The sequence below is a fragment of the Penicillium malachiteum genome, assembly GCF_028827825.1.
Source record: "Penicillium malachiteum strain IBT 17515 chromosome Unknown utg000005l:1.0-9002435.0:326005.0-9005861.0, whole genome shotgun sequence".
NCBI classification, from domain to species: Eukaryota; Fungi; Ascomycota; class Eurotiomycetes; order Eurotiales; family Aspergillaceae; genus Penicillium; species Penicillium malachiteum.
The window spans coordinates 5,215,840-5,234,603 of record NW_026643099.1 but is presented as its reverse complement, the minus strand read 5'-3'; the positions used below and the strand labels follow the sequence as shown (position 1 = coordinate 5,234,603).

General features: G+C 45.5%; 8 protein-coding genes across 8 annotated transcripts; 3 read left to right on the top strand and 5 right to left on the bottom strand.

Annotated features, from left to right (window-relative positions):
- Positions 1–26: 26 nt before the first annotated feature.
- N7483_011968 (Dehydrogenase) lies at positions 27–1,135 on the bottom strand (the record flags this gene model as incomplete). Its single annotated transcript, XM_057095395.1, has 2 exons — positions 27–943; positions 1,009–1,135. The coding sequence occupies 2 exons, from the start codon at positions 1,133–1,135 to the stop codon at positions 27–29; spliced, it is 1,044 nt and encodes a 347-aa protein (XP_056941366.1).
- Positions 1,136–1,959: 824 nt separating this feature from the next.
- N7483_011967 (uncharacterized protein) lies at positions 1,960–2,592 on the bottom strand (the record flags this gene model as incomplete). The annotated part of the gene is made up of 1 exon (XM_057095394.1): positions 1,960–2,592. One exon carries the CDS (start codon positions 2,590–2,592, stop codon positions 1,960–1,962), a length of 633 nt encoding a protein of 210 aa, XP_056941365.1.
- A 4,376-nt stretch (positions 2,593–6,968) lies between these two features.
- Positions 6,969–8,694, top strand: N7483_011966 (cytochrome P450; the record flags this gene model as incomplete). The annotated part of the gene is made up of 4 exons (XM_057095393.1): positions 6,969–7,055; positions 7,133–8,248; positions 8,305–8,471; positions 8,526–8,694. The coding sequence occupies 4 exons, from the start codon at positions 6,969–6,971 to the stop codon at positions 8,692–8,694; spliced, it is 1,539 nt and encodes a 512-aa protein (XP_056941364.1).
- Positions 8,695–9,229: 535 nt separating this feature from the next.
- On the bottom strand, positions 9,230–10,933 carry N7483_011965 (uncharacterized protein; the record flags this gene model as incomplete). Its single annotated transcript, XM_057095392.1, has 1 exon — positions 9,230–10,933. One exon carries the CDS (start codon positions 10,931–10,933, stop codon positions 9,230–9,232), a length of 1,704 nt encoding a protein of 567 aa, XP_056941363.1.
- Positions 10,934–12,242: 1,309 nt separating this feature from the next.
- On the top strand, positions 12,243–12,720 carry N7483_011964 (Collagen alpha-5(VI) chain; the record flags this gene model as incomplete). Its single annotated transcript, XM_057095391.1, has 2 exons — positions 12,243–12,402; positions 12,467–12,720. 2 exons carry the CDS (start codon positions 12,243–12,245, stop codon positions 12,718–12,720), a joined length of 414 nt encoding a protein of 137 aa, XP_056941362.1.
- Positions 12,721–13,492: 772 nt separating this feature from the next.
- On the top strand, positions 13,493–14,582 carry N7483_011963 (Mpv17/PMP22 family protein; the record flags this gene model as incomplete). The annotated part of the gene is made up of 4 exons (XM_057095390.1): positions 13,493–13,612; positions 13,742–14,017; positions 14,186–14,452; positions 14,517–14,582. The coding sequence occupies 4 exons, from the start codon at positions 13,493–13,495 to the stop codon at positions 14,580–14,582; spliced, it is 729 nt and encodes a 242-aa protein (XP_056941361.1).
- Positions 14,583–15,349: 767 nt separating this feature from the next.
- On the bottom strand, positions 15,350–16,945 carry N7483_011962 (DCN1-like protein; the record flags this gene model as incomplete). Its single annotated transcript, XM_057095389.1, has 3 exons — positions 15,350–15,773; positions 15,946–16,120; positions 16,765–16,945. 3 exons carry the CDS (start codon positions 16,943–16,945, stop codon positions 15,350–15,352), a joined length of 780 nt encoding a protein of 259 aa, XP_056941360.1.
- A 930-nt stretch (positions 16,946–17,875) lies between these two features.
- On the bottom strand, positions 17,876–18,709 carry N7483_011961 (ribosome biosynthesis protein NIP7; the record flags this gene model as incomplete). The annotated part of the gene is made up of 7 exons (XM_057095388.1): positions 17,876–17,897; positions 17,954–17,963; positions 18,032–18,043; positions 18,100–18,174; positions 18,235–18,320; positions 18,382–18,444; positions 18,501–18,709. The coding sequence occupies 7 exons, from the start codon at positions 18,707–18,709 to the stop codon at positions 17,876–17,878; spliced, it is 477 nt and encodes a 158-aa protein (XP_056941359.1).
- Between the last annotated feature and the right edge of the window lie 55 nt (positions 18,710–18,764).

Below are 18,764 nucleotides of genomic sequence, written 5' to 3'. Positions count from 1 at the left end.
GTAATTTTAAGTCCCAGAGTCTCAGTCTAGGCAATCTTAACGTGATATCTCTCCGCACTTCTTCCAGCTGCGTACTCATCCAAGCCTTCATTGACCTTCGCCTCATCCATGTCCTCAATAGTCTTGTAAGCCAGCGGCTGGATTTGGCCACTAACAAGCCAATCTGGGATCTTCTGCCAAAGCAGTCGACCAAATTCCGGGATAAAGTGCGAGAAACCCAAGATCCGCTTGTCATCCAGGCCCTCCTTCTTCTCGCTCAAGACAGCATCAGGGATAATTCCTGAACCATTGTGCACAAAGACACCTTTCTTGGTGTTGGAAAGGAGCGATGCACCCAAGCTCAAGTCCCCAAATGTATAAGCATCGTAAACATAAATGAGCTCATCTCCAACAATAGCCCGGACTTGCTCCTCGATGTTGGCGTCCTGTCGAGCAATAATGTGGGTAGCTCCGTATTGTTCCAGGATTTCCTTGTTGGAAGGTGATGCAATTGCAATGATCGTTCCGACACCAGCAAGCTTGCACAGCTGAACAGCCAACTTGCCAGTGTTACAGCCACTGCCAATGATGACAACCTTCTGCGATGCATAGTCAAATCCGTTGGCCTCGGGGGTCTCGGGTAGAGGTAAATTAAGCCCGTTGGCTGAAAAGATACTCATTGCTGCAGTTACCAAGTTGATTGGGTACAGCGCAGCCTCGGTATCGGAGATATTGTTGGGAACTGCAGCGGCGTACTCCCCATTGACGATGGTATATTCCTGCAATGCACCACCTTGAGGTAGACTGAAGAGCATCTGAGAAAATATATGGATTCCGAGGGGAAATTCATTTTCGGGTCCTCCTTTGATGACTTCACCCACAATATCACCAGAGATCACAGCAGGAAGGCGGGCACCGATACCGAGTTCGCCTCTGTCGCGGAACTTCTGGTCAAGAGGCGCCACTATTCAAGTCAGTCAACTGGTACTTTGGAAGTTCTGAGATAGATGCTTTTTGTAGAATACTCACAGCCTGCAGCAGTGATCTTGACCAAGACTTCTTTCGCTTTCAACTCATAGCTATCTGGCTTGGGAAGGATTCCCTTGGCCAAAGGCTTGCCGATCTCAGTGAGAAGAAGAGCTGATTGAGTAGACATGATGGTGATCAAGCAGATTGTTTTGCTTAATGAAAATAAAAGTTTATTTGGAGGTTTCTGTAGTATTCTTCAAAGCAGACTGTGTTGTTTACTTCAACTTGAAGATGGTCATCTTCCTACCTTATATACCTGTGCCGCTCAGGAGTCAGGACTTCCCCGAACGAAATTTGAAAGTCCGAGGCGGCCTTACTGACCTCAGAAGTTCATCACATATTGCTAACTCCGGTTGATCAAAAATGCGAACGCAACTTGTGCAAGGCTCCTTCATCGCTGCAAGTCTGCGACCACGAAGTGTCCGTGAATGGGGGCATGATATGAATCTCCACATAGTCCTGCGCGCAACGCTAACCGTAAATGGTAATCTCGGAGATATCGACTCGGCTTTAACATTGTAAACTTGGAGATGAGGCTGCCAATGTTCCTTCTGCGCAACGCTAACTGAATATAGAAATTATGGAGTAAAAGATGCAGCTCGTGGTATGGGGTCGCGAATTGAGGTGATTAATGGGGAGTTAAAATCACAATGCTATATTTGTCAGTAATTGTCAGCGTATGCAGTACTGGAGAATGATTAACAATCTTTTTAGAATGCTTGGAAACATCACTGTAAAGAATACATGCAGACTCGGAGTCCTGTTTCTAATCTTCTATGTGATACAGGCGAGCAAGGATATCAGAATTTGAATAGAATTTTCAGTTCCAATGGCACTAGAGATGAGACATGGCTCCTAGTTGCAGTAAAGTTCCTTCATAAGTCGATCTCGACTTCCCCCGCAAAATAAATCATAGGCGACACGCTCCCTTGCTTGGATTCAACTGATAATCTAGTCGGCCAGGTCAATGTTCCAGAAAGGTGTGGAAGGCTGCTCATGGAGCTTCTCCTTCAGTTCCAAAGTGGATCGTTTGATTTCCTCTTGAGCGCACTGCAGGCGCTTAAATTCCGCCTCAAGGAACTCCATGCGGTCCAAAAACGTTGATCTCTCCTCATCCGTACCTTTATCTGACATGCCAAGAGACTCCTCCAGCTTTTGAATCCGCAAGTGCAGTTCCACCATGGGATCTCCCTTGTTGTCTGTGGGTTTGGAACTGGTTTCTTCTTCTTCGGGGATCACTTGAACGGGGCCCTGGGGGCTAGCACCCTTTTCAGTTGACGAGATCCCATCGTCCAACTCCCTGTAATGAAAGGTTGCACATCCGTATTCGAAGTGGAAAGTTCCTTTTGGATGCTTTGCAATGGTCTCTCGGAACTTGTCGAGGGTCTCAGCTTCAAAAAGAGTGCTCGCGAGATCTCTTTCTAGTTCATCAAGATTCAAGTCACCACCTGGAGTTTTTCTTTTATTGCGTTTGGCTAGACAGTCTGACTTAGCTTTCTTTGCTCCACCTGAGGTGAAGGGGTCTAGAACTTCAATCACAAATTCAGAAAGACTTTTGGGGGGGGGATTTCCTTTTGTTTGCATTTGTATTTCCACGCCGAGAGAACAAGCTGAACCTCACGGACATTAAAAACACTGGTACGGCGTCTTCTGCGGTTGATAATGCCGTCAAGAACATTCTTTGTTGCCGTATCAAGCTCGCGGGTTGGAACAGGGTTCTTCAAGTTGTGCTTAAGCGTGTCTAGAAGGTTACTGATATCCTTTAGAGCTGATAGCTCTTGCTTGATTCGGTGAGTGAAAAGATCATTCTTTGTGCGCCAAGTGCCGAGGACTTCCGCAGATTTAAGCAACTCTTGTGGTGGCACACAGTGTGAACAATCACACTTGGCCGAATGAGACATCGTCTTGGCGGTGTTTCAACAAATCCGTACTGACAACAAGGTGGGTGGGTGATAGACAAGACAGTTAGCTTCGCCGCGGAGCTGTTGATGATAGGCTGATAGATTGGGGATGGAAAACGATATTTGAGAAGGACATGTACTAGAGGTCATGAGCTTTGACAATTTGATAATGGAAGTTGAAGGTTGACGGATGAAGAAAGGAAAGAAGACCAAGTCTTTCTTTTAGTACTAGTACTAGTAGAACCAGTTCAAGCTCAAGTTTTCATCGGGAATAACTCGAACTTGAAGTCGGGCTTACCGAGAACCCCATGTGTGGCCTGTTGAAGTGCATGCTTACTTGTGGTGACGATCGGATATCTAGTTATGGTTATGCTACTGATGTGAATATGAATGAACTTACTCCCCCCTAAAGTCGACCCAGTTCTTCCAAACTACTGAGAATTTTCTACTTCCTACTTCTGACAGCTTTATTTGATTATCTAACATACCACTAGTTACCTACTTCATTATCATAATATAAAAATTTAATAATATTATATAAGGCTAAAGTAAGAGATATCTAAACTAAAAGTGAGAGATATTTAAAGAAAGAGATGCTACTAATAGCTAAATCAAGAGATAGCTGAATAAAGAGGAATATATAATTTTTTTCTACTAGCCATTTAGGCAGCACACCCTGTAAGAAGAGCTCTTGGTACACTGGAGATAAAAAAAATAACAAACCATTCCCCTTACTTGTCCCACGCCTCATCTGCCAAATCCAGTCTAGTGCCATCTGCGTATATTGGTGTTGGTATGGATGTATGGATTAGGAGCCACCATATTGACCCCTTCAGCCTGTAAGTTGCCCTTCTACATTTTTTTCCTCCTGCTAATATATACAAAAGAAAACTGACTGCCTTCGTTATGGCCAGCAACTCGAAAGTTCCTTATTGGGCATCGACGATGAACACACCAGCATTCCTCTGACCACCGTTATCCTCGTCTCGCCGTCCCTCCAAGAGCTGCAGGAAACCCTCGAAGTTAGTAAGGATAGTGTGTTATGTGAGAAAGAGCACTGTGGCTTTCTTTTTGTTCAAGACATCAACCTGACCTTATTCCGAACAATTGAGTCAAATCCAGACCTTTTCCATGGTTTGAAAGCTGCTATCTTTCACACTAAACAATGTGTTTTATTCAAGATTCTCAGCATAACCAAATTGCTGGTCAATTTTCTGCCGCAATAACGGTTTGTCTCGTTCAGATGAATTTGTTATCCCATCTTGGTCATTGAGAGAGCCTTCCATCACCTAGAATACCTGGCAGAACATGCAGCAAAGAGCCCGATTGGTGGATAGCACCAATTGATTCACAGAGTTCCCAGGGACAAACACTATGGCCTTCACTGGTTGGGGTTGAAGTTGGTATATCAGAATCCAGGCCCCAGCTCCGTAACGACGTAAACTGGGGGTACAGCAATTCGCAGATCTTAAATGACCATTACACCCAACTCATTGTGACTATGAACACAATGAGGTTACCGAGCTACCGGGTTGAGATAGAAGTTTGGTGTCAACAACCAAACACACGACCTGGTCCAATCACGAAACCATCCGCTTACAACTAGAAAGTGTGTTCAGACTGTCCTCTATGAAAACAATGTTGTATCCGGTGCCCCTTTGGTCATTCCTTTTGACCTTCTTATGCGACGAGCGCCAGGACTGGGAGAATCTGACCTTTTGTTAGACGACGAGATGATTCGTGCCATCTGTGCCGAGGTCGCTTGAATTTTTGATATCCCTTACTAGCTCCATGGCTTTCTAATGAATATCATCATTGCTTTCAAAGTCTAGATTAGCTATTTTGTTTCAACTATCAAATTAAAACGTTTCGGTGCCGGCAATTGACGACGCCAAGAGGCCTTATCAAATCTCTATTCATTTGAACACTACTCTCGGGGCGATCGATATCAAATTATTCTGTATGTTCATACATAGACCTCTACGTCCCTCAGCCTGAGCCCAGGCCTGCCACTGGCAGTGATGGTCTAGCATATACTAGTGCATTATTTTGGTGTCTCTGCTTTTTGTGAGTCCCATGATTTTTAAAGCACCGCGCACTTATTACTAAAGTATTTTCCAACATTCCAGATGTAACAAAACCCATATGCAACTAGCCCTGGAGGTGAACCTGGAAATTTGTGAATTGAATGATAAGAGTCTTATAGCGGATAATTGAAATCCCGCTCGCCCAGGCACCTGTACCTATTACCACTTTATATGTATCAATATCTGATTCCATTCGTAAGACTACTTATGTATGATAGATTTCAATGTTCTATATTTGATAAGTCTGCATAGCCACCTAGTATGTATTCTTGGCCAGTATAAATCGATCCATGTGCAGAGCATCCAGATGTCCTCGCATCGGGGATTTTTCGAGCGAATATTCTTGTCTCTAGGCGCCCTGCTCAGCACCCTACATAATTATGCACATGTGCACTCCACTTGCTCCCACTAACAAGCACTGGTATGAATGCAACAGAGAATGCTGCAGAGTCATTAAACGCTCGGGTCAAATCCCTCAAGCTTGGAATTGATTGTAAGAGGGATTGATTGATTGGATATGAGCGACTTTAGCATGACTCAGGCTTTTATTTCTGTCACACAATATGGATTGTCATCGGGGCGGCAACGGTTCTGAGGTTTGTGGTACATCAGACCTTGGACTTGGACTCGGAATTGAGCCATTGCCACTGATTCCAAGTGGATCAACCTGGCTCAGGTGATGATTGCTGGGATATACTAGTAATATCGGGATAGTACATAGTACATATGTATGTGCCCAACAGGTTACATAAATCGCTGCGTTCAAGTTGAGGTTACGGGCTGGTGCTGCTATACCAGAGCCACAATGAACCTAGCTATTATAGCGCAATCATTATAGACTAAGACACGGATTCAAGCCTATCCCCCAGCTTCAAGTTTTCTGCAATCTTTATTGATGTGGAGGCAATGCGGGGTTAATTTGAACAAGTTGCCTGACACGCGGCCTTCAAGTTGGTCAACAGGTTTCTTCGAGCCTATACAATTGCATCTGGCCTTTGGCTTGAGAATTCAGGATTTTGCAAAGTACTATACACACATGGGCATAAGATAAGATTAGCCTTCTGACAAAAGAAATATACTCTGCAGGGAGATTCCTGAATATCACAAATGTGTCATCAGACATTGGTGTCACCGTGACGGAGTATTCCGCCCCGTACGTAGCTGCAGAAACTTGAGAAGTAGAGACTTTGCCGATCTCCCTAGTGCAAATTCACAACTCAATCATAACATCCTAGTAATTTGCATAAATCTCGGGAGAAATGCGGTCTTTACATATGCCATTGATATAACTCACCAATCATATCTCACTTATAATGCAGGGAGATGCAAGTCATGTATAGGTTTCAAGGTCTAGGTCTATATAGAGCGATCGTCATTTTGCCGAATCCCGATGATCATTTCAAACATCCACTGGCATGGATGAAGACTTCAAGTTCAGTTTTGACCGACCATTCAACAAAGAACTTGAAGCCTTGCAAGTTGAGTATGAAGTCACGTGTGCATAATTTTCACATCATGACTCAAGATCAAATGTTCCCAATTCGCAAATGTTGATTCAATCAAATCTAATTTTGTTCATGGTGGGTGAAACTGGAACTCGTACCATCCCCAGAGAGGGCAGATCTTCACCTCTACCTGGAAAAGCTTCATGTGGCTATGGGACATCCCCTCTTTTTCCAGCCTTGGACTTCTCAAGCGACGTATGCTTGCATGATGTGGGGTTAGTACATATAGGTACGGAGTACTATTTCATTTATCCCGTTGTAATGTCGTGTTTATGCAAAACTCGGCCGGTCGTGTCACATTAGCATCTGGATCAGGGTATAAATACTTTCAGCATCAGTCAGTTTATGGCTATTTTGTGGTCTTGGGTGGTTCAAATTTCAGGGCAATTTATTCCAAGTCAAAGGCATACTATTCATTGAAATTCAACATTTGAGCTTGAAGTTTTTCAACTTCAAACATCTTCACCATGGCGGTCATCGCTGGAGTGCCTGACTATTCGGGCGCCATGCCGTTTCGTCCAGTCGTGGCTTTGTTGGTGTTGTCTTTGATACTGGTCAGTATCTTTTCAAGTTCCACATAATAATAATAAATGGAGAGAGGAAACTAACTCGTTTGATATGATCTTACTAGATTCCCCTTTATTTCGTTAGTCAAATCATCTACAACCTATACTTCCATCCACTGGCCAAATACCCAGGACCCAAGTCTATGGCAGCAACACGTTTTCCTTATTTGAAGATGATCTTATCTGGAGATGCCCCCGGGATGGTCACAAGATATCACGAGAAATATGGCCCAGTTTTCCGCATTGCCCCCGATGAACTCTCATTCGTAACCGATGGCGAGGCCTGGAAGCCAATCTATGGAACTCGTCCTGGTCATTCTCAGAAGCCAAAGGATTATCGATTCTACAACCCTACAGTTGGTGGTTCTCCGAGTATCATTGTATCCAATGATACTGATCACACACGTTTCCGCCGCCTGTTATCACACGCATTTTCCGATAACTCCTTGCGTGGCCAGGAACCTATCATTCAAGGCTACATTAATCTCTTTATTCAACGCCTCCATGAGATCTCAGAGAAAGGACAGAAGCCCATTGATCTTGTTTCCTGGTACAACTTCACCACATTCGATATCATCGGCGATTTAGCATTCGGCGAGTCCTTTAACTGTTTAAAAAATTCTAACTACCACCCATGGGTTAGCATCCTCTTCAAGAACATTAAAGCTGGTGCTTACAGCTCTGTGGCTCGTCGAGTTCCTGGTGGAGATTTCCTGAAGAGAACATTGACCCCAAAGAGTCTTCTGCGCGCTAAAGCCACCAATGATAAGCTGACCATGGAGAAAGTGGATGCTAGAGTGAAGCAATCTGATAATGATCGACCTGATTTCTTTGGCAATATCTTGAAATACAACGGCACAGAGAAGGGATTTGCACACGGGGAACTCTATTCAAATGGAAGTACCCTTATTATTGCTGGCTCGGAAACAACCGCCACTCTTCTCTCTGGAGCAACATACCTTCTACTGAGAAACCCTGAGACATTGGCTAAACTCAAAGAGGAGGTTCGAAGCGCCTTCAAGGCCGAAAGCGAAATCAATCTGGATAGCTGTAATCAGTTGCACTACGCTCAAGCAGTTCTCACCGAGACTTTGAGAATGTACCCACCTGTCCCAGTTGGTCTTCCTCGCATTGTTGATGCTCAAGGTGATACTATCGGTGGAAATTTCGTGCCTGGAGGTGTAGGTTTGAATCTTATATTCTGCTACAATGCACTTCATTAATCTAACAGACATAGACAATCGTCTCGATCTCGCATGCGGCTACCTATAAATCCGAGTCCAACTTCAAGCACGCGAAACAATTTATCCCGGAGCGTCATCTCGATGACCCCCGGTTTGCGTCCGACCATAAGGAGGCACTGCAGCCCTTTAGCTTTGGCCCAAGAAACTGCATTGGTCGCAAGTATGTACTCCCTGTTCCACTGAAAAAAACATCGCTAATTTAAAACCTCTTCAGCCTTGCCTATGTGGAGATGCGTTTGATTCTGTCCAGGCTCATCTTCAACTTCGATTTGGAGTTGGCCGAGCCAGAATTCGATTGGATAGACCAGAAGTCTTACACTCTGTGGGAGAAGATGCCATTGATGGTTAAGCTTATCCCGAGAGACATGACCCAATCGGCATAAGCAACCTTTGTTAGCCCGGTATTGGGAGAGGTGTGATGTCTCGGCTCGGAATTCAGACTTGCCTTGTATCCCGAATTGTGGTTATAACATGAAGTATTATAGAATGATGTGATGATGATTTTGTGTGAGTTAAGATAGCAGCATCTTTAAGTTAGCATCAATCCTGCCCAGGTGGCATCGAGGAAACTGTTTCAAATTTTTCAATTCTTTTTACATTATAGTCTGACTTAAAGCTTCTTAAATCTTCCCAGGTTGTACAAAATTGGTTTCAAATTTTCAAATGTTGTAATACAAACAGCCACCAAGAATCTTCAAAATCATCTATACCAAAGAAATCATCGCCAGAATACAGCCACACAAGAAGACAAACACCAACACCAACATCATACGCAAGATCGACAGAAATGCGCCATCGATCCTTTCAAAGGATTAATAGATATGAATCTAATGCAAGGCTCAAGAAGAAAAGAAAAAAGGAAAGAGAATATCGGTCATGAAGTCGTGTCAGTGATTTTCACACCACAAGGAATCCCAACTATGCACCGTTCGGCTCATCGTCATCGGATTTATAGTTTCCATCGTCACTCTCGCTTGTCCACCCTTCGGCTTCGAGTGATCGACCACGAATACCAAAGCTCATGAGGAACCCAACGAAAGAGACAGCGCCAAAGACACCAAAGGCTATAGCTTCACCTTTAGGCTGGATCTTGGAGGTCAATGAGAACAGGCCTCCAGATAAAAAGGGCCCGACGGAGCGTCCAGCAGCTGAGAGGGTCTGGGCAAGTCCATTGAGAGCACCCAGTACGGCATGGTTGGGGGCAGAGTTAGTGACCAGGAGCAGGGCACTAGTCAAGCCGCCTACAGAGGCCACAGTCTTCACCAAGAGCACAAAGCATAACTCCACAGCCATCAGTACTGACTGACGAGTCAATCCTTCGCTAGGGCTGCTCTTGTATCCGATGAATGGCATCAACAGGAAAGAGATGATAAAGCCAAAAAGGCCGGCGCGGTAAGACCATCGATTGCCCATCTTGTCGCGAAGGCGATTGAAGACGCAGATCTGGAATATGATTGTCACGATGCCAGCAAATCCCTGCGAAAGACCGATCTCAGATGGTGTGAGTTTGCGACCAGCAGGAGGCTTGGCTTGCGCGAAGATTGGAAACAGTGAGTTGAATGAGACATTGCAGAATGAGAAAATCAGATAGGTCAAGAGTAGCAAGATGGTGTCACGAGTGAAAATCTCATCCCAGGTCAGTTCTTCGGCATGATGGTCAAGGCGGCTCGAAACCTCAGAGGCTGAGTCCAAGTCACTGTCGTGGTCATCATTTTCAGCACCGTGATGAAGTGCAGAGTCCGGTACTCGCATGTAAGTCGGGTGCCGTGATAGACCGGTAAATTGCCAGATCCAGGAGAACAGACTGCGAACTTTTCTGCTAAACTTAGGTAGCGTCTCGGCATCTTCTAAGCTTTCCTCCAAAAAGCAGGCTGTCAACCCAAAATCCAGAAGAAGAATAGCCGCAGAGACCAAGTTAGGAGCGAGGTATGGATATGGGTTCTTTTCCCCAGTGAATGGGTTGTTTTCAAGAACTAGAAGTCCCCCTAGGAGTGGACCTGTTATGCCTCCAATGCCATAAAGGACAGGGAGGTAAGTAAATGCCTGCGACTGGTTACTTCGGTCGGTAATTTCACCCAGACATGTAGATACCAAGCCTTGGTTTCCATTGACGATACCCATGAGAGCTTGTACCGCGATCGCCTGGCCGAGTGTCTTGCAAAATCCAAAGGCAACAAAACACAACGCCGTCAGCAGAGTACCCAGAAGTATCACTGGTTTGCGTCCAATGCGATCTGATAGCGATCCCCAGAAATAATTGGTAGCGAATTGTGCCAATGCAAATGCCGATGCAATCGTTCCGACATAAACACCCACCTGACTAGGCTCCACCTCGGGAAAGGTAGAAGCCATGTCAGGAAGATAAGGACTGATCGAGTTAAGGGCGGTTTGCTCAGCCAACGCGATCATCGCCAACACTGCCATCTGCCTTCCAGGCAAAGGCGACGACTGTATATGATTGTGATCCGGGCTGTCATCTGGATTTCCATGGGAGCCATCTGCGGAGGATTCCGACTGTCCGGAATTCGGCCGTCCACGCGACTTTGGCGGCGGGGTATCGAAGGTCTGGTAGTGTTGGGTAGAGGAGCGGCGGTTGAGGGAGCCTCGATCCGATGCCGTCATCTTGACAGCCAAGGTGAGATGTTGAGGTTTGTATAGGAGTAGCTGGCAAAATCAATACTGCAATTGGGGAGGTTGGTTTCCCGTTTGGGGTGTGATATGATGCCGGATTCGTGCAGGGTTCACCTGTGGTCCACTGAGCACTGTAGAAACAACGAACTGTCGCACAATGAAGCTGAGAAGCTACAATGGCGGATGCTCGGAGCACCCAGGGCACTGATCTGTGAACTGCCTGCTAGTAGAAGCTATTGATGAAGATGAAGCCGGAAAATATGTCGGGGAAGAAAGAAATGATGTAAGCGATCAACCCCGGTGTGCTGAGTCATTCTGGTCCAGCCACACGCGATCAATCGATTCAATATCGAAGGTCAATCAAAGGTCAATGCACCCAAATGATAGCAGTATGATAGGGTGACTCCATGGCCCCTGGTGAAATGACTCTAGATACCAATGTAGGTACCCGTATAAGTGGAAGTGGGTAACTAGACACCGACAGATAATACGTGCACTGTGCACATGTGAGGACTTATTATGCCAGATTATACTCGGTAACCTTGGAAAGCTACCACGTAAAGCTATTACATAGTATCAATATCACAGCTGCATCCATCCGAGTCTATGCTTAAATATTTGTACTATGGGCTTATAAAATTTGAATCTTGGAAGTTACCTATTAAGTAAACATACATACATTCATCTATTAGGTAGCACGTGGAGTATCCATTTAACAGGGTGAGGTCAACAACAGACTACTAGTAGGCACTCATATACTAGTATGCTGGGTCCTGGCAACCTCTGAATATACTCTTATTTCAATCCCTTGTGCAACCTTGGAGAATAACCTTGGAAAGGCTCCGGAAAGAATGTACGAAATGGGACTCGGAACAGGGCTAATAGTTCCTCTTGATTTAACTCGCTGAAGGTCTTCCGAGGTACTGTTGCCTCTTCCAAGGAATGGGTAATGCTGCCAATGCCGACAGTAGTATCTACAGTAATTTCTATAATCGACTTGGAGTTCAAGTTTTGGCCTGATCTTGAAATTAAGGTCTGACTATATTATGACGCCAGACAACTGGCCAACCCCCATTGATGCAACTATCAGATAGAAAGTACCTAGGTACGAATACGAGTTACGTCATATATATGACTATTTAGCCAGTATCATGATTCAGATGACATATTAATAGGTATAGAACCTGAATCTCAGCCTGCTATTACGAAATTCTCACCTATAAAATGCGCATTCATATCATGATATAACGTGAAATTCAATTTTGGAGTGTACCATCCGCGATAGAATCAACATTTGAACATGTCGGGTATACTACACAAAGCCGAAAACGCCATTCTCGGCCATCAGCAAGAAAGAGTCGAAAACCAACTTGAAGACTCAGGTAAATCTTGCATTCATCAACCTCATGGATCAAAGCTAGCCAATAAGATTGATCCTCGAATACACGATCACAACAATGGTGAGTTCAAATCTTCCACGTGCATGAGCACCACGTTCACATCCATGTTTATTTCGATTTGCAGGCCATCAAGACTTTGATTTCGATTCAGAACCATCAGGCTCAATGAGAACTAGTATTCGTGATCGTACGAAGACTGGTGACAATAGTCAGAAGCCTTATACCGAGGATAACATGGTGGACGAGAGTAAGGGGCCATATAATACGAATGTCGCCGACGAATTTGAGCAGCGCGTTATTTCCGAAGACCAAGGCCGTCCGTTAGAAGATGTCAAAATAGCCAGACCTACCAAGCAGGACAGATTGGTTGGAGCATGATGTTGATTTGGGGTCCTTGTTAATGTATGTCAAGTCATCTGGGATGAAGTGCTCAAGTGCTTGAATCAATTGAACATTTGAATATTAATTAAATATCGGAAGAATATAAGTGAAAATGCAGTAAAATGGATCTCATCAAAATACTAAATATATCCATAGATCTAGCCGATATCAGTTATTTGGAGACAACCGAAAAGAGTAATACTATCTACCGATCATAACAGCCGGAGTATCATTTCCGAACAGTTCATGGAGTACCTATACTGTAGTTAGTAGTGAGCACTTGAAAAACTACTTCTGTTATGATATAGTAAATGATCTAGGACGTCTGAATATACTATATAATTTCTTTTAATTCTATCATTATAATACTAGATCTATATCTATATCTAATCTTTGTCGTTACAGCAACAGCTCGGAGGGTTCCGATAGCCGCCAATTGAATCGATGGATCTCGCCGACTTTACTTTTCTTTACAAATTTCCCTTTTAACCTGTTTTACCCTTAGACCGCCCTTTTCCCCAGATTTTTTTAATTCCTTTTTACTTATGTGCATACTTTCAGTTTAATCAATTCTCCCCAGGTATGTGGATAACCCAATCCCTCACTTTCAGCTCCTATAGAGAGTCTCGTGGGGGAGCCTCGGATGTGTTAAATTAGACTAGGCCCAGCCCCCTCTCGGGCCGCCAACTTCATAAACAAACACGTCCCGCCCCCCAACTTCACTTCTCCGTTATCGTCTCCATTGACTCTCCAATTAGGCGCATTCATCATGTCCGTCAAGTTCCAAGAAGAGACAATCCGTACCGTCACTGGCGGTAAGCCAGAGGACTTGGTCCATGCTGTCGGTGAGCGATTGACCGGTGGTAGTACCGCCAACGGTTACCTCCAGGTATGATTCCCTAATCAAGGTGGCTCAAGTGCTTGCTGTTGGCGTCACTTGAAAGCGCAAAAAATATTCAATTGTCTCCGACCTCTTTCCCCCAGCATTCCATACTGATCCGAAGAATGTCGATCACAGGCCTACCTCCGTCAGCTCCAGCACAACCCGCTGCGCACTAAGATGCTCACCTCCGGTGTGCTCTCCGGTCTCCAAGAACTGCTCGCCTCCTTCCTCGCCCATGATGTCGGCAAGCATGGTCATTACTTCTCTTCGCGCATCCCTAAGATGTCGCTGTACGGCATGTTCATCGCTGCGCCTCTTGGCCACGTCCTTATCGGCATCCTGCAGCGGATCTTCGCCGGTCGCACCAGTCTGAAGGCTAAGATCCTCCAGATCCTGGTCAGCAACTTGATCGTACGTATTTCCAGTTCCCAGTCCTCTTTTTCATAATGGATATACGAACGCGCAATCGCTATGGTAATATCCAAAGGCCATTTCATATGCGAGCGCGCTCTCTATCATCCTCGTTGTAGTCAGACCACCTCTCCCCGCAAATGCTAACCGCGCTTCCGCTTCCGATAGATCTCCCCCATCCAGAACTCAGTCTACCTGTGCTCCATGGCGGTGATTGCTGGTGCGCGCACCTTCCACCAGGTCCGCGCCACCGTTCGCGCCGGTTTCATGCCCGTCATGAAGGTCAGCTGGGTTACCTCCCCACTGGCACTGGCCTTTGCCCAGAAGTTCCTTCCCGAGCACACCTGGGTGCCCTTCTTCAACATCGTTGGTTTCTTCATTGGAACCTACGTTAACACCCACACTAAGAAGAAGCGTCTTGAAGCTTTGCGCAAGGTAAGTGCTCAATTATCTTTCCCCTAATCCGTCCTCGATATATGTGACTAATATTATTTTCCAGCGCTACGACCAGCGCGATCCCCGTGATCCTCGCGATCCTCGTGATCCCCGCCGTGATGGCTACTAGAAGCGCGACTACCCTTAAATTAGGGCCTCAGTCGCATCCTGCAGATAATTAACTCGAGTTCGGAACTTCGTTCGAGCGTCGAATCGTTTTCATATTCCGCTCACTTTGTTCCTTGCTGAGTATATGCGGTTTCCTTTTTTTCTCTGCAGATATCTATTCCCCCTTTTCTTTTGTGTCATGCCCCCATATGTTTCTTTTTTTTTCTACTTCTCCCTGGTGTTTGAATCTTAGTGTACACATTCTCGCATCTCGGTGTGCTAAATATCTTTCTCGCCTTGATGTCTTTCAATCTTATGATGAATGGAATTCCCCAATATTACATGATTTTCTATATTTTTATACAATGCTACTAGTAGTAGTAAAACCAGTATATCAGAACTGGTGTCTTAGGATTAACACTATGTATCTTAGCCATTGGGTGTATGTACCCTTTTAGAGCCCTAAACTAAGCCAAGAGACGCTTGACTCTTAGATCATAGCAGAGTCTATCTACCTGCTTATGTACTGTTATTCATGAACCCGTTATCTTATGCATCAAGTCACGCAATGGGGAGAAAGCAATCAAGGAAACGAAAGCAATGAAAGAAACGGATATCATTCTGATCCGTGAAAAAAATGAAAAGGCACGCAGGCACGAAATAAGCCACGAAGGCATAAAAAAAGCGAGGCCACCCCAAAAAAACACCAGAAAAACCAACGGGGGCGCTCGAAAAGACAAAAAGAAAAGAAGAGAAGAGAAAGGGGTTAAAAAAAGAAAAGAGGAGAAATTACTCTTCCATCTTACCCTCCTCACGCTTGGCCTTTACCCAAGCAACGAACTCGTCCAGGGTGGGAGGCCAAGCTCCCTCAGGATCCCACCAACCGAAGGTCTCATCCTTGTTGGCCTCGATAAGGAACAGCTCGATCTGGCCCCACAGATCACGGCTGATGGGGCGCTTGCCACGGCCCTCCAGGAACTCAATCCACAAGTCGAGCCAAGGAGTGGTCATAGTGTTGCCAGCCTTGCTAACCGGATCGCCGAAGAAGAGTCGCCAGTAGTCGACGGCGATGTCGTGCTGAACGTGACGCTGTCCCTGCACGCGGGAGATAAGGAAGGTGTACTTGTACACAGTGCGACGGTAGCTCAAGTCGGTACGGAGCTTGTTGCGCAGGCGACCGGCGTAGGCCTTCATCTGCATGATGGTGGAGATGCTGTGAGTGATATTAGCTATTGATATCCAAGTGAGAGATAGATGAGTGGATGAGTAGATGAGATTCGAGGGGTATGGGAATGAAAGAGGGTGGCAGTAAGTTGATTTTATTCGATTTCGATGGGTTCCAGGTGAGATGAGTGAGGGTAGGCTTAGGGTGAGTGTGTACTTACCGCTGAGCAGCCCAGGCCTGAATGAACTCGGCGCGGGTGAACTCGCCCAGGGTAGGGCACTTGCAGAACTCGGCGATGGCGAGGCAGGCGATCTCGTCTAGCTTGACTTCGATGTCGCGCAGGAAGACCATCGAGCCGTCGATGCCGATCTTGTCGGGCTCGTCAGTGGCGCCATCTGTGAGATCTTGTTAGCTTGCTCATCCTTGATATCATTCAAGATGGGAATGGGATTCATACGGTAGTTGGAGAAGATCTGATTGACAGAATTCTCCATGTGGGCTTCGACTCGCTGTCGGTGACTAAAAGAAGGAGACTGGTTAGAACATCTGCACACCGAGGGGCCTGAGACTCATTGCTGGGGTAATAAGCACAAGGTCATGATGGAAACTGGTATCTCGTAGATACGTAGCTCGTGGAAAGGCAGCTGCTCCATTTTGGATGATCTGCAATGACAAGACTGAAGTCCGGTGGTTGGAGATGGGAGAGAGGGAAGGAGTTTATGGAGGGGATGGGAAAGATGGGAAATAGGCGTCAGTCTGGAATAGATGGGACGGCGTGATTCGCACGTGCCATGCATATTGCCATCGACATAGGACGGAACAACAACACAAGATAAAACGAAGTCCATCTTGGTAAAACAAGACTTTGAGATATTGGTGGATAAAGCTCGCAAATTTGGCTCAGGCTGAAATGGAATAGGTACTCACTAAGCAACTTCGCCGTAAGTCAGACCAGGGCAACGAGACAGCCACTATAACATCATGTTAGCTCTAGTCCAAGATACATATAGAAGAGCGGAGCGGAGATGCCTCCGCGCACCAAGGCGGGGCGGAGCGCGGAGTGGAAGTGGGCAGGTGAGAAATACATCCAAGGCCTCGTCTGCAGTTATTCCAGTCTGCTCGACGAACTGCTGAACAGCTGCATCTGGAGGCCCCTCATTACTAGGTGGCTCAAAGCATGCAAGGACAGACAAAGCATTCTCGCGATTCATTTCGGTCATGGTGGTGGTTTGGGAGGTTGAAGATGGAGCGGGAAAAAAGGATGGGGAGTGGGGTGAGAGAGAGAGGGAGCGCGGAACTTACAGCGGAATTAATTCTGAGGTGTGGTGATTTCTGGTGAATCTCTGTTCATTCACTTCTTGGTCTGATGTGTGTCTATGCCTGGCACATAGGCCTCCAGGGCTGCACCTAAGGCTCCGATGTCGATTACTCAGCTGATGCCTAAGGCTTCCATTTAACTTATCTTATCTTATCTCCATTAACATTCCAGATCTTTGAGACTCTCTGAGAGATATTTAGACATAGACGGGTTCTAACTTAAAGTCTATAATAGACATATGCTTAAGCTCATTTGACTACTCCTACCCACTGATATCGTAACCTGGGCATTTAAAACCTGAAGTTGTAGGATCATGCACGTGTGGGCCACCATCTAGGCAATAAATACTAGTAGTAGTACTATGTAGTTTGACATTCGAATTCCAAGGTTACAAAAGTCTCTATTTCTGGAGCACGGTCATCACTGGCATTGACGGTGACAGTTACAGTTTTTGTGCATCATCTTGTTCGAAGATTATAGTATTTTGATACGGGTAATACCACTACAATGATATTTATGGCGATAGACCTGGGCATTCAAGTTGGAAGAACACTTTTGTATTGACAACTCGTAACTCCATAACTCCAATCCAATTTCCACCCGAATAGATTCTTTAGGTAGTGAAAAGGGTATCCTCCTATAAACAAAGTCAGCAATAATTCAGGAGGCAGGGTAGGCGTAGGCTTTTTCAAGCAGGGGCAACATGCCTCGCGCAAATATTCTCCTGTAAGACATATTAGTAAATGAAGAAGTATCGAATTTCAACCAATTAGACTTACCAACATCCGCTTGACGGAACAACACAATAGCAGTTGGCTCAAGCTTACGCATTTCAGCGCTCGAACGGGCAGTAACTAGATTGATAGGTTAGCATAGAAAAATAAATATGGCGCAATCAAATACGACTCACCTCCAAATCCCTATACACGAGACAAAAGTTTCCTTGGTTAGTTGTATACCGGTTAGAAAAGGCGGAATAGACACGTACAAGGGGGGGTATCTATCGAAATGGAATAGTTAGCAGAATTCACGAACTTGGAATTGGAGGGGACATACCATCCATGGAGTATACAATGCAACCACTGTGCTCGGGGCAGTCTTCTGAGATCTTTCCGACGTGGGCTTTGACAACTGGAAGAAAATTGCTATCAGAAAATGGCGCTTTCACTTCGTTTCGATTGAGATCCGTACCGTTGGAACCGTAGAGGAAAGGCATCTCTCCGTTGGGCTTAATCCAAATCTTTGTCCTGGAGTAGGGGCTTATGACGGATAAACAGCTACCAAGTATCAGCACATATATAAAATGGATATTGAAAGCTCATGACTGGTTCTACTTACGTGAGAGCAAGACGAAACTTGCCGGTCTTAGTAAACTTGCCCATCATGGTTCCGCAGGACAGCCTATAAAACGGTTAGGTCTCGGTCTTTACAGACGCAAAAATTCCGTGGGATCTCACAAGCTTGCTCGAGGGATAGAAGTAGCCAAATTGGCCAGGCGAAGGGGCATATAAAAGACACGGTTTCCCTGTATGCGGAAAACCATGCGAGAGTTCTCATCGTTGGAATCATCGGCGGTCGATTTGATCAGTTCTGAGAGATTGCTGCTGCAGTAAATTGCAAGCTTAGACAGGAAAGTGCGCAGCTCTTCTTCTGTGAGGGATCTCATTTTGGCGGTTGCTGGATTATCAGAAAGCTGAAGTTGTCGTGCTGCAGATATCTTT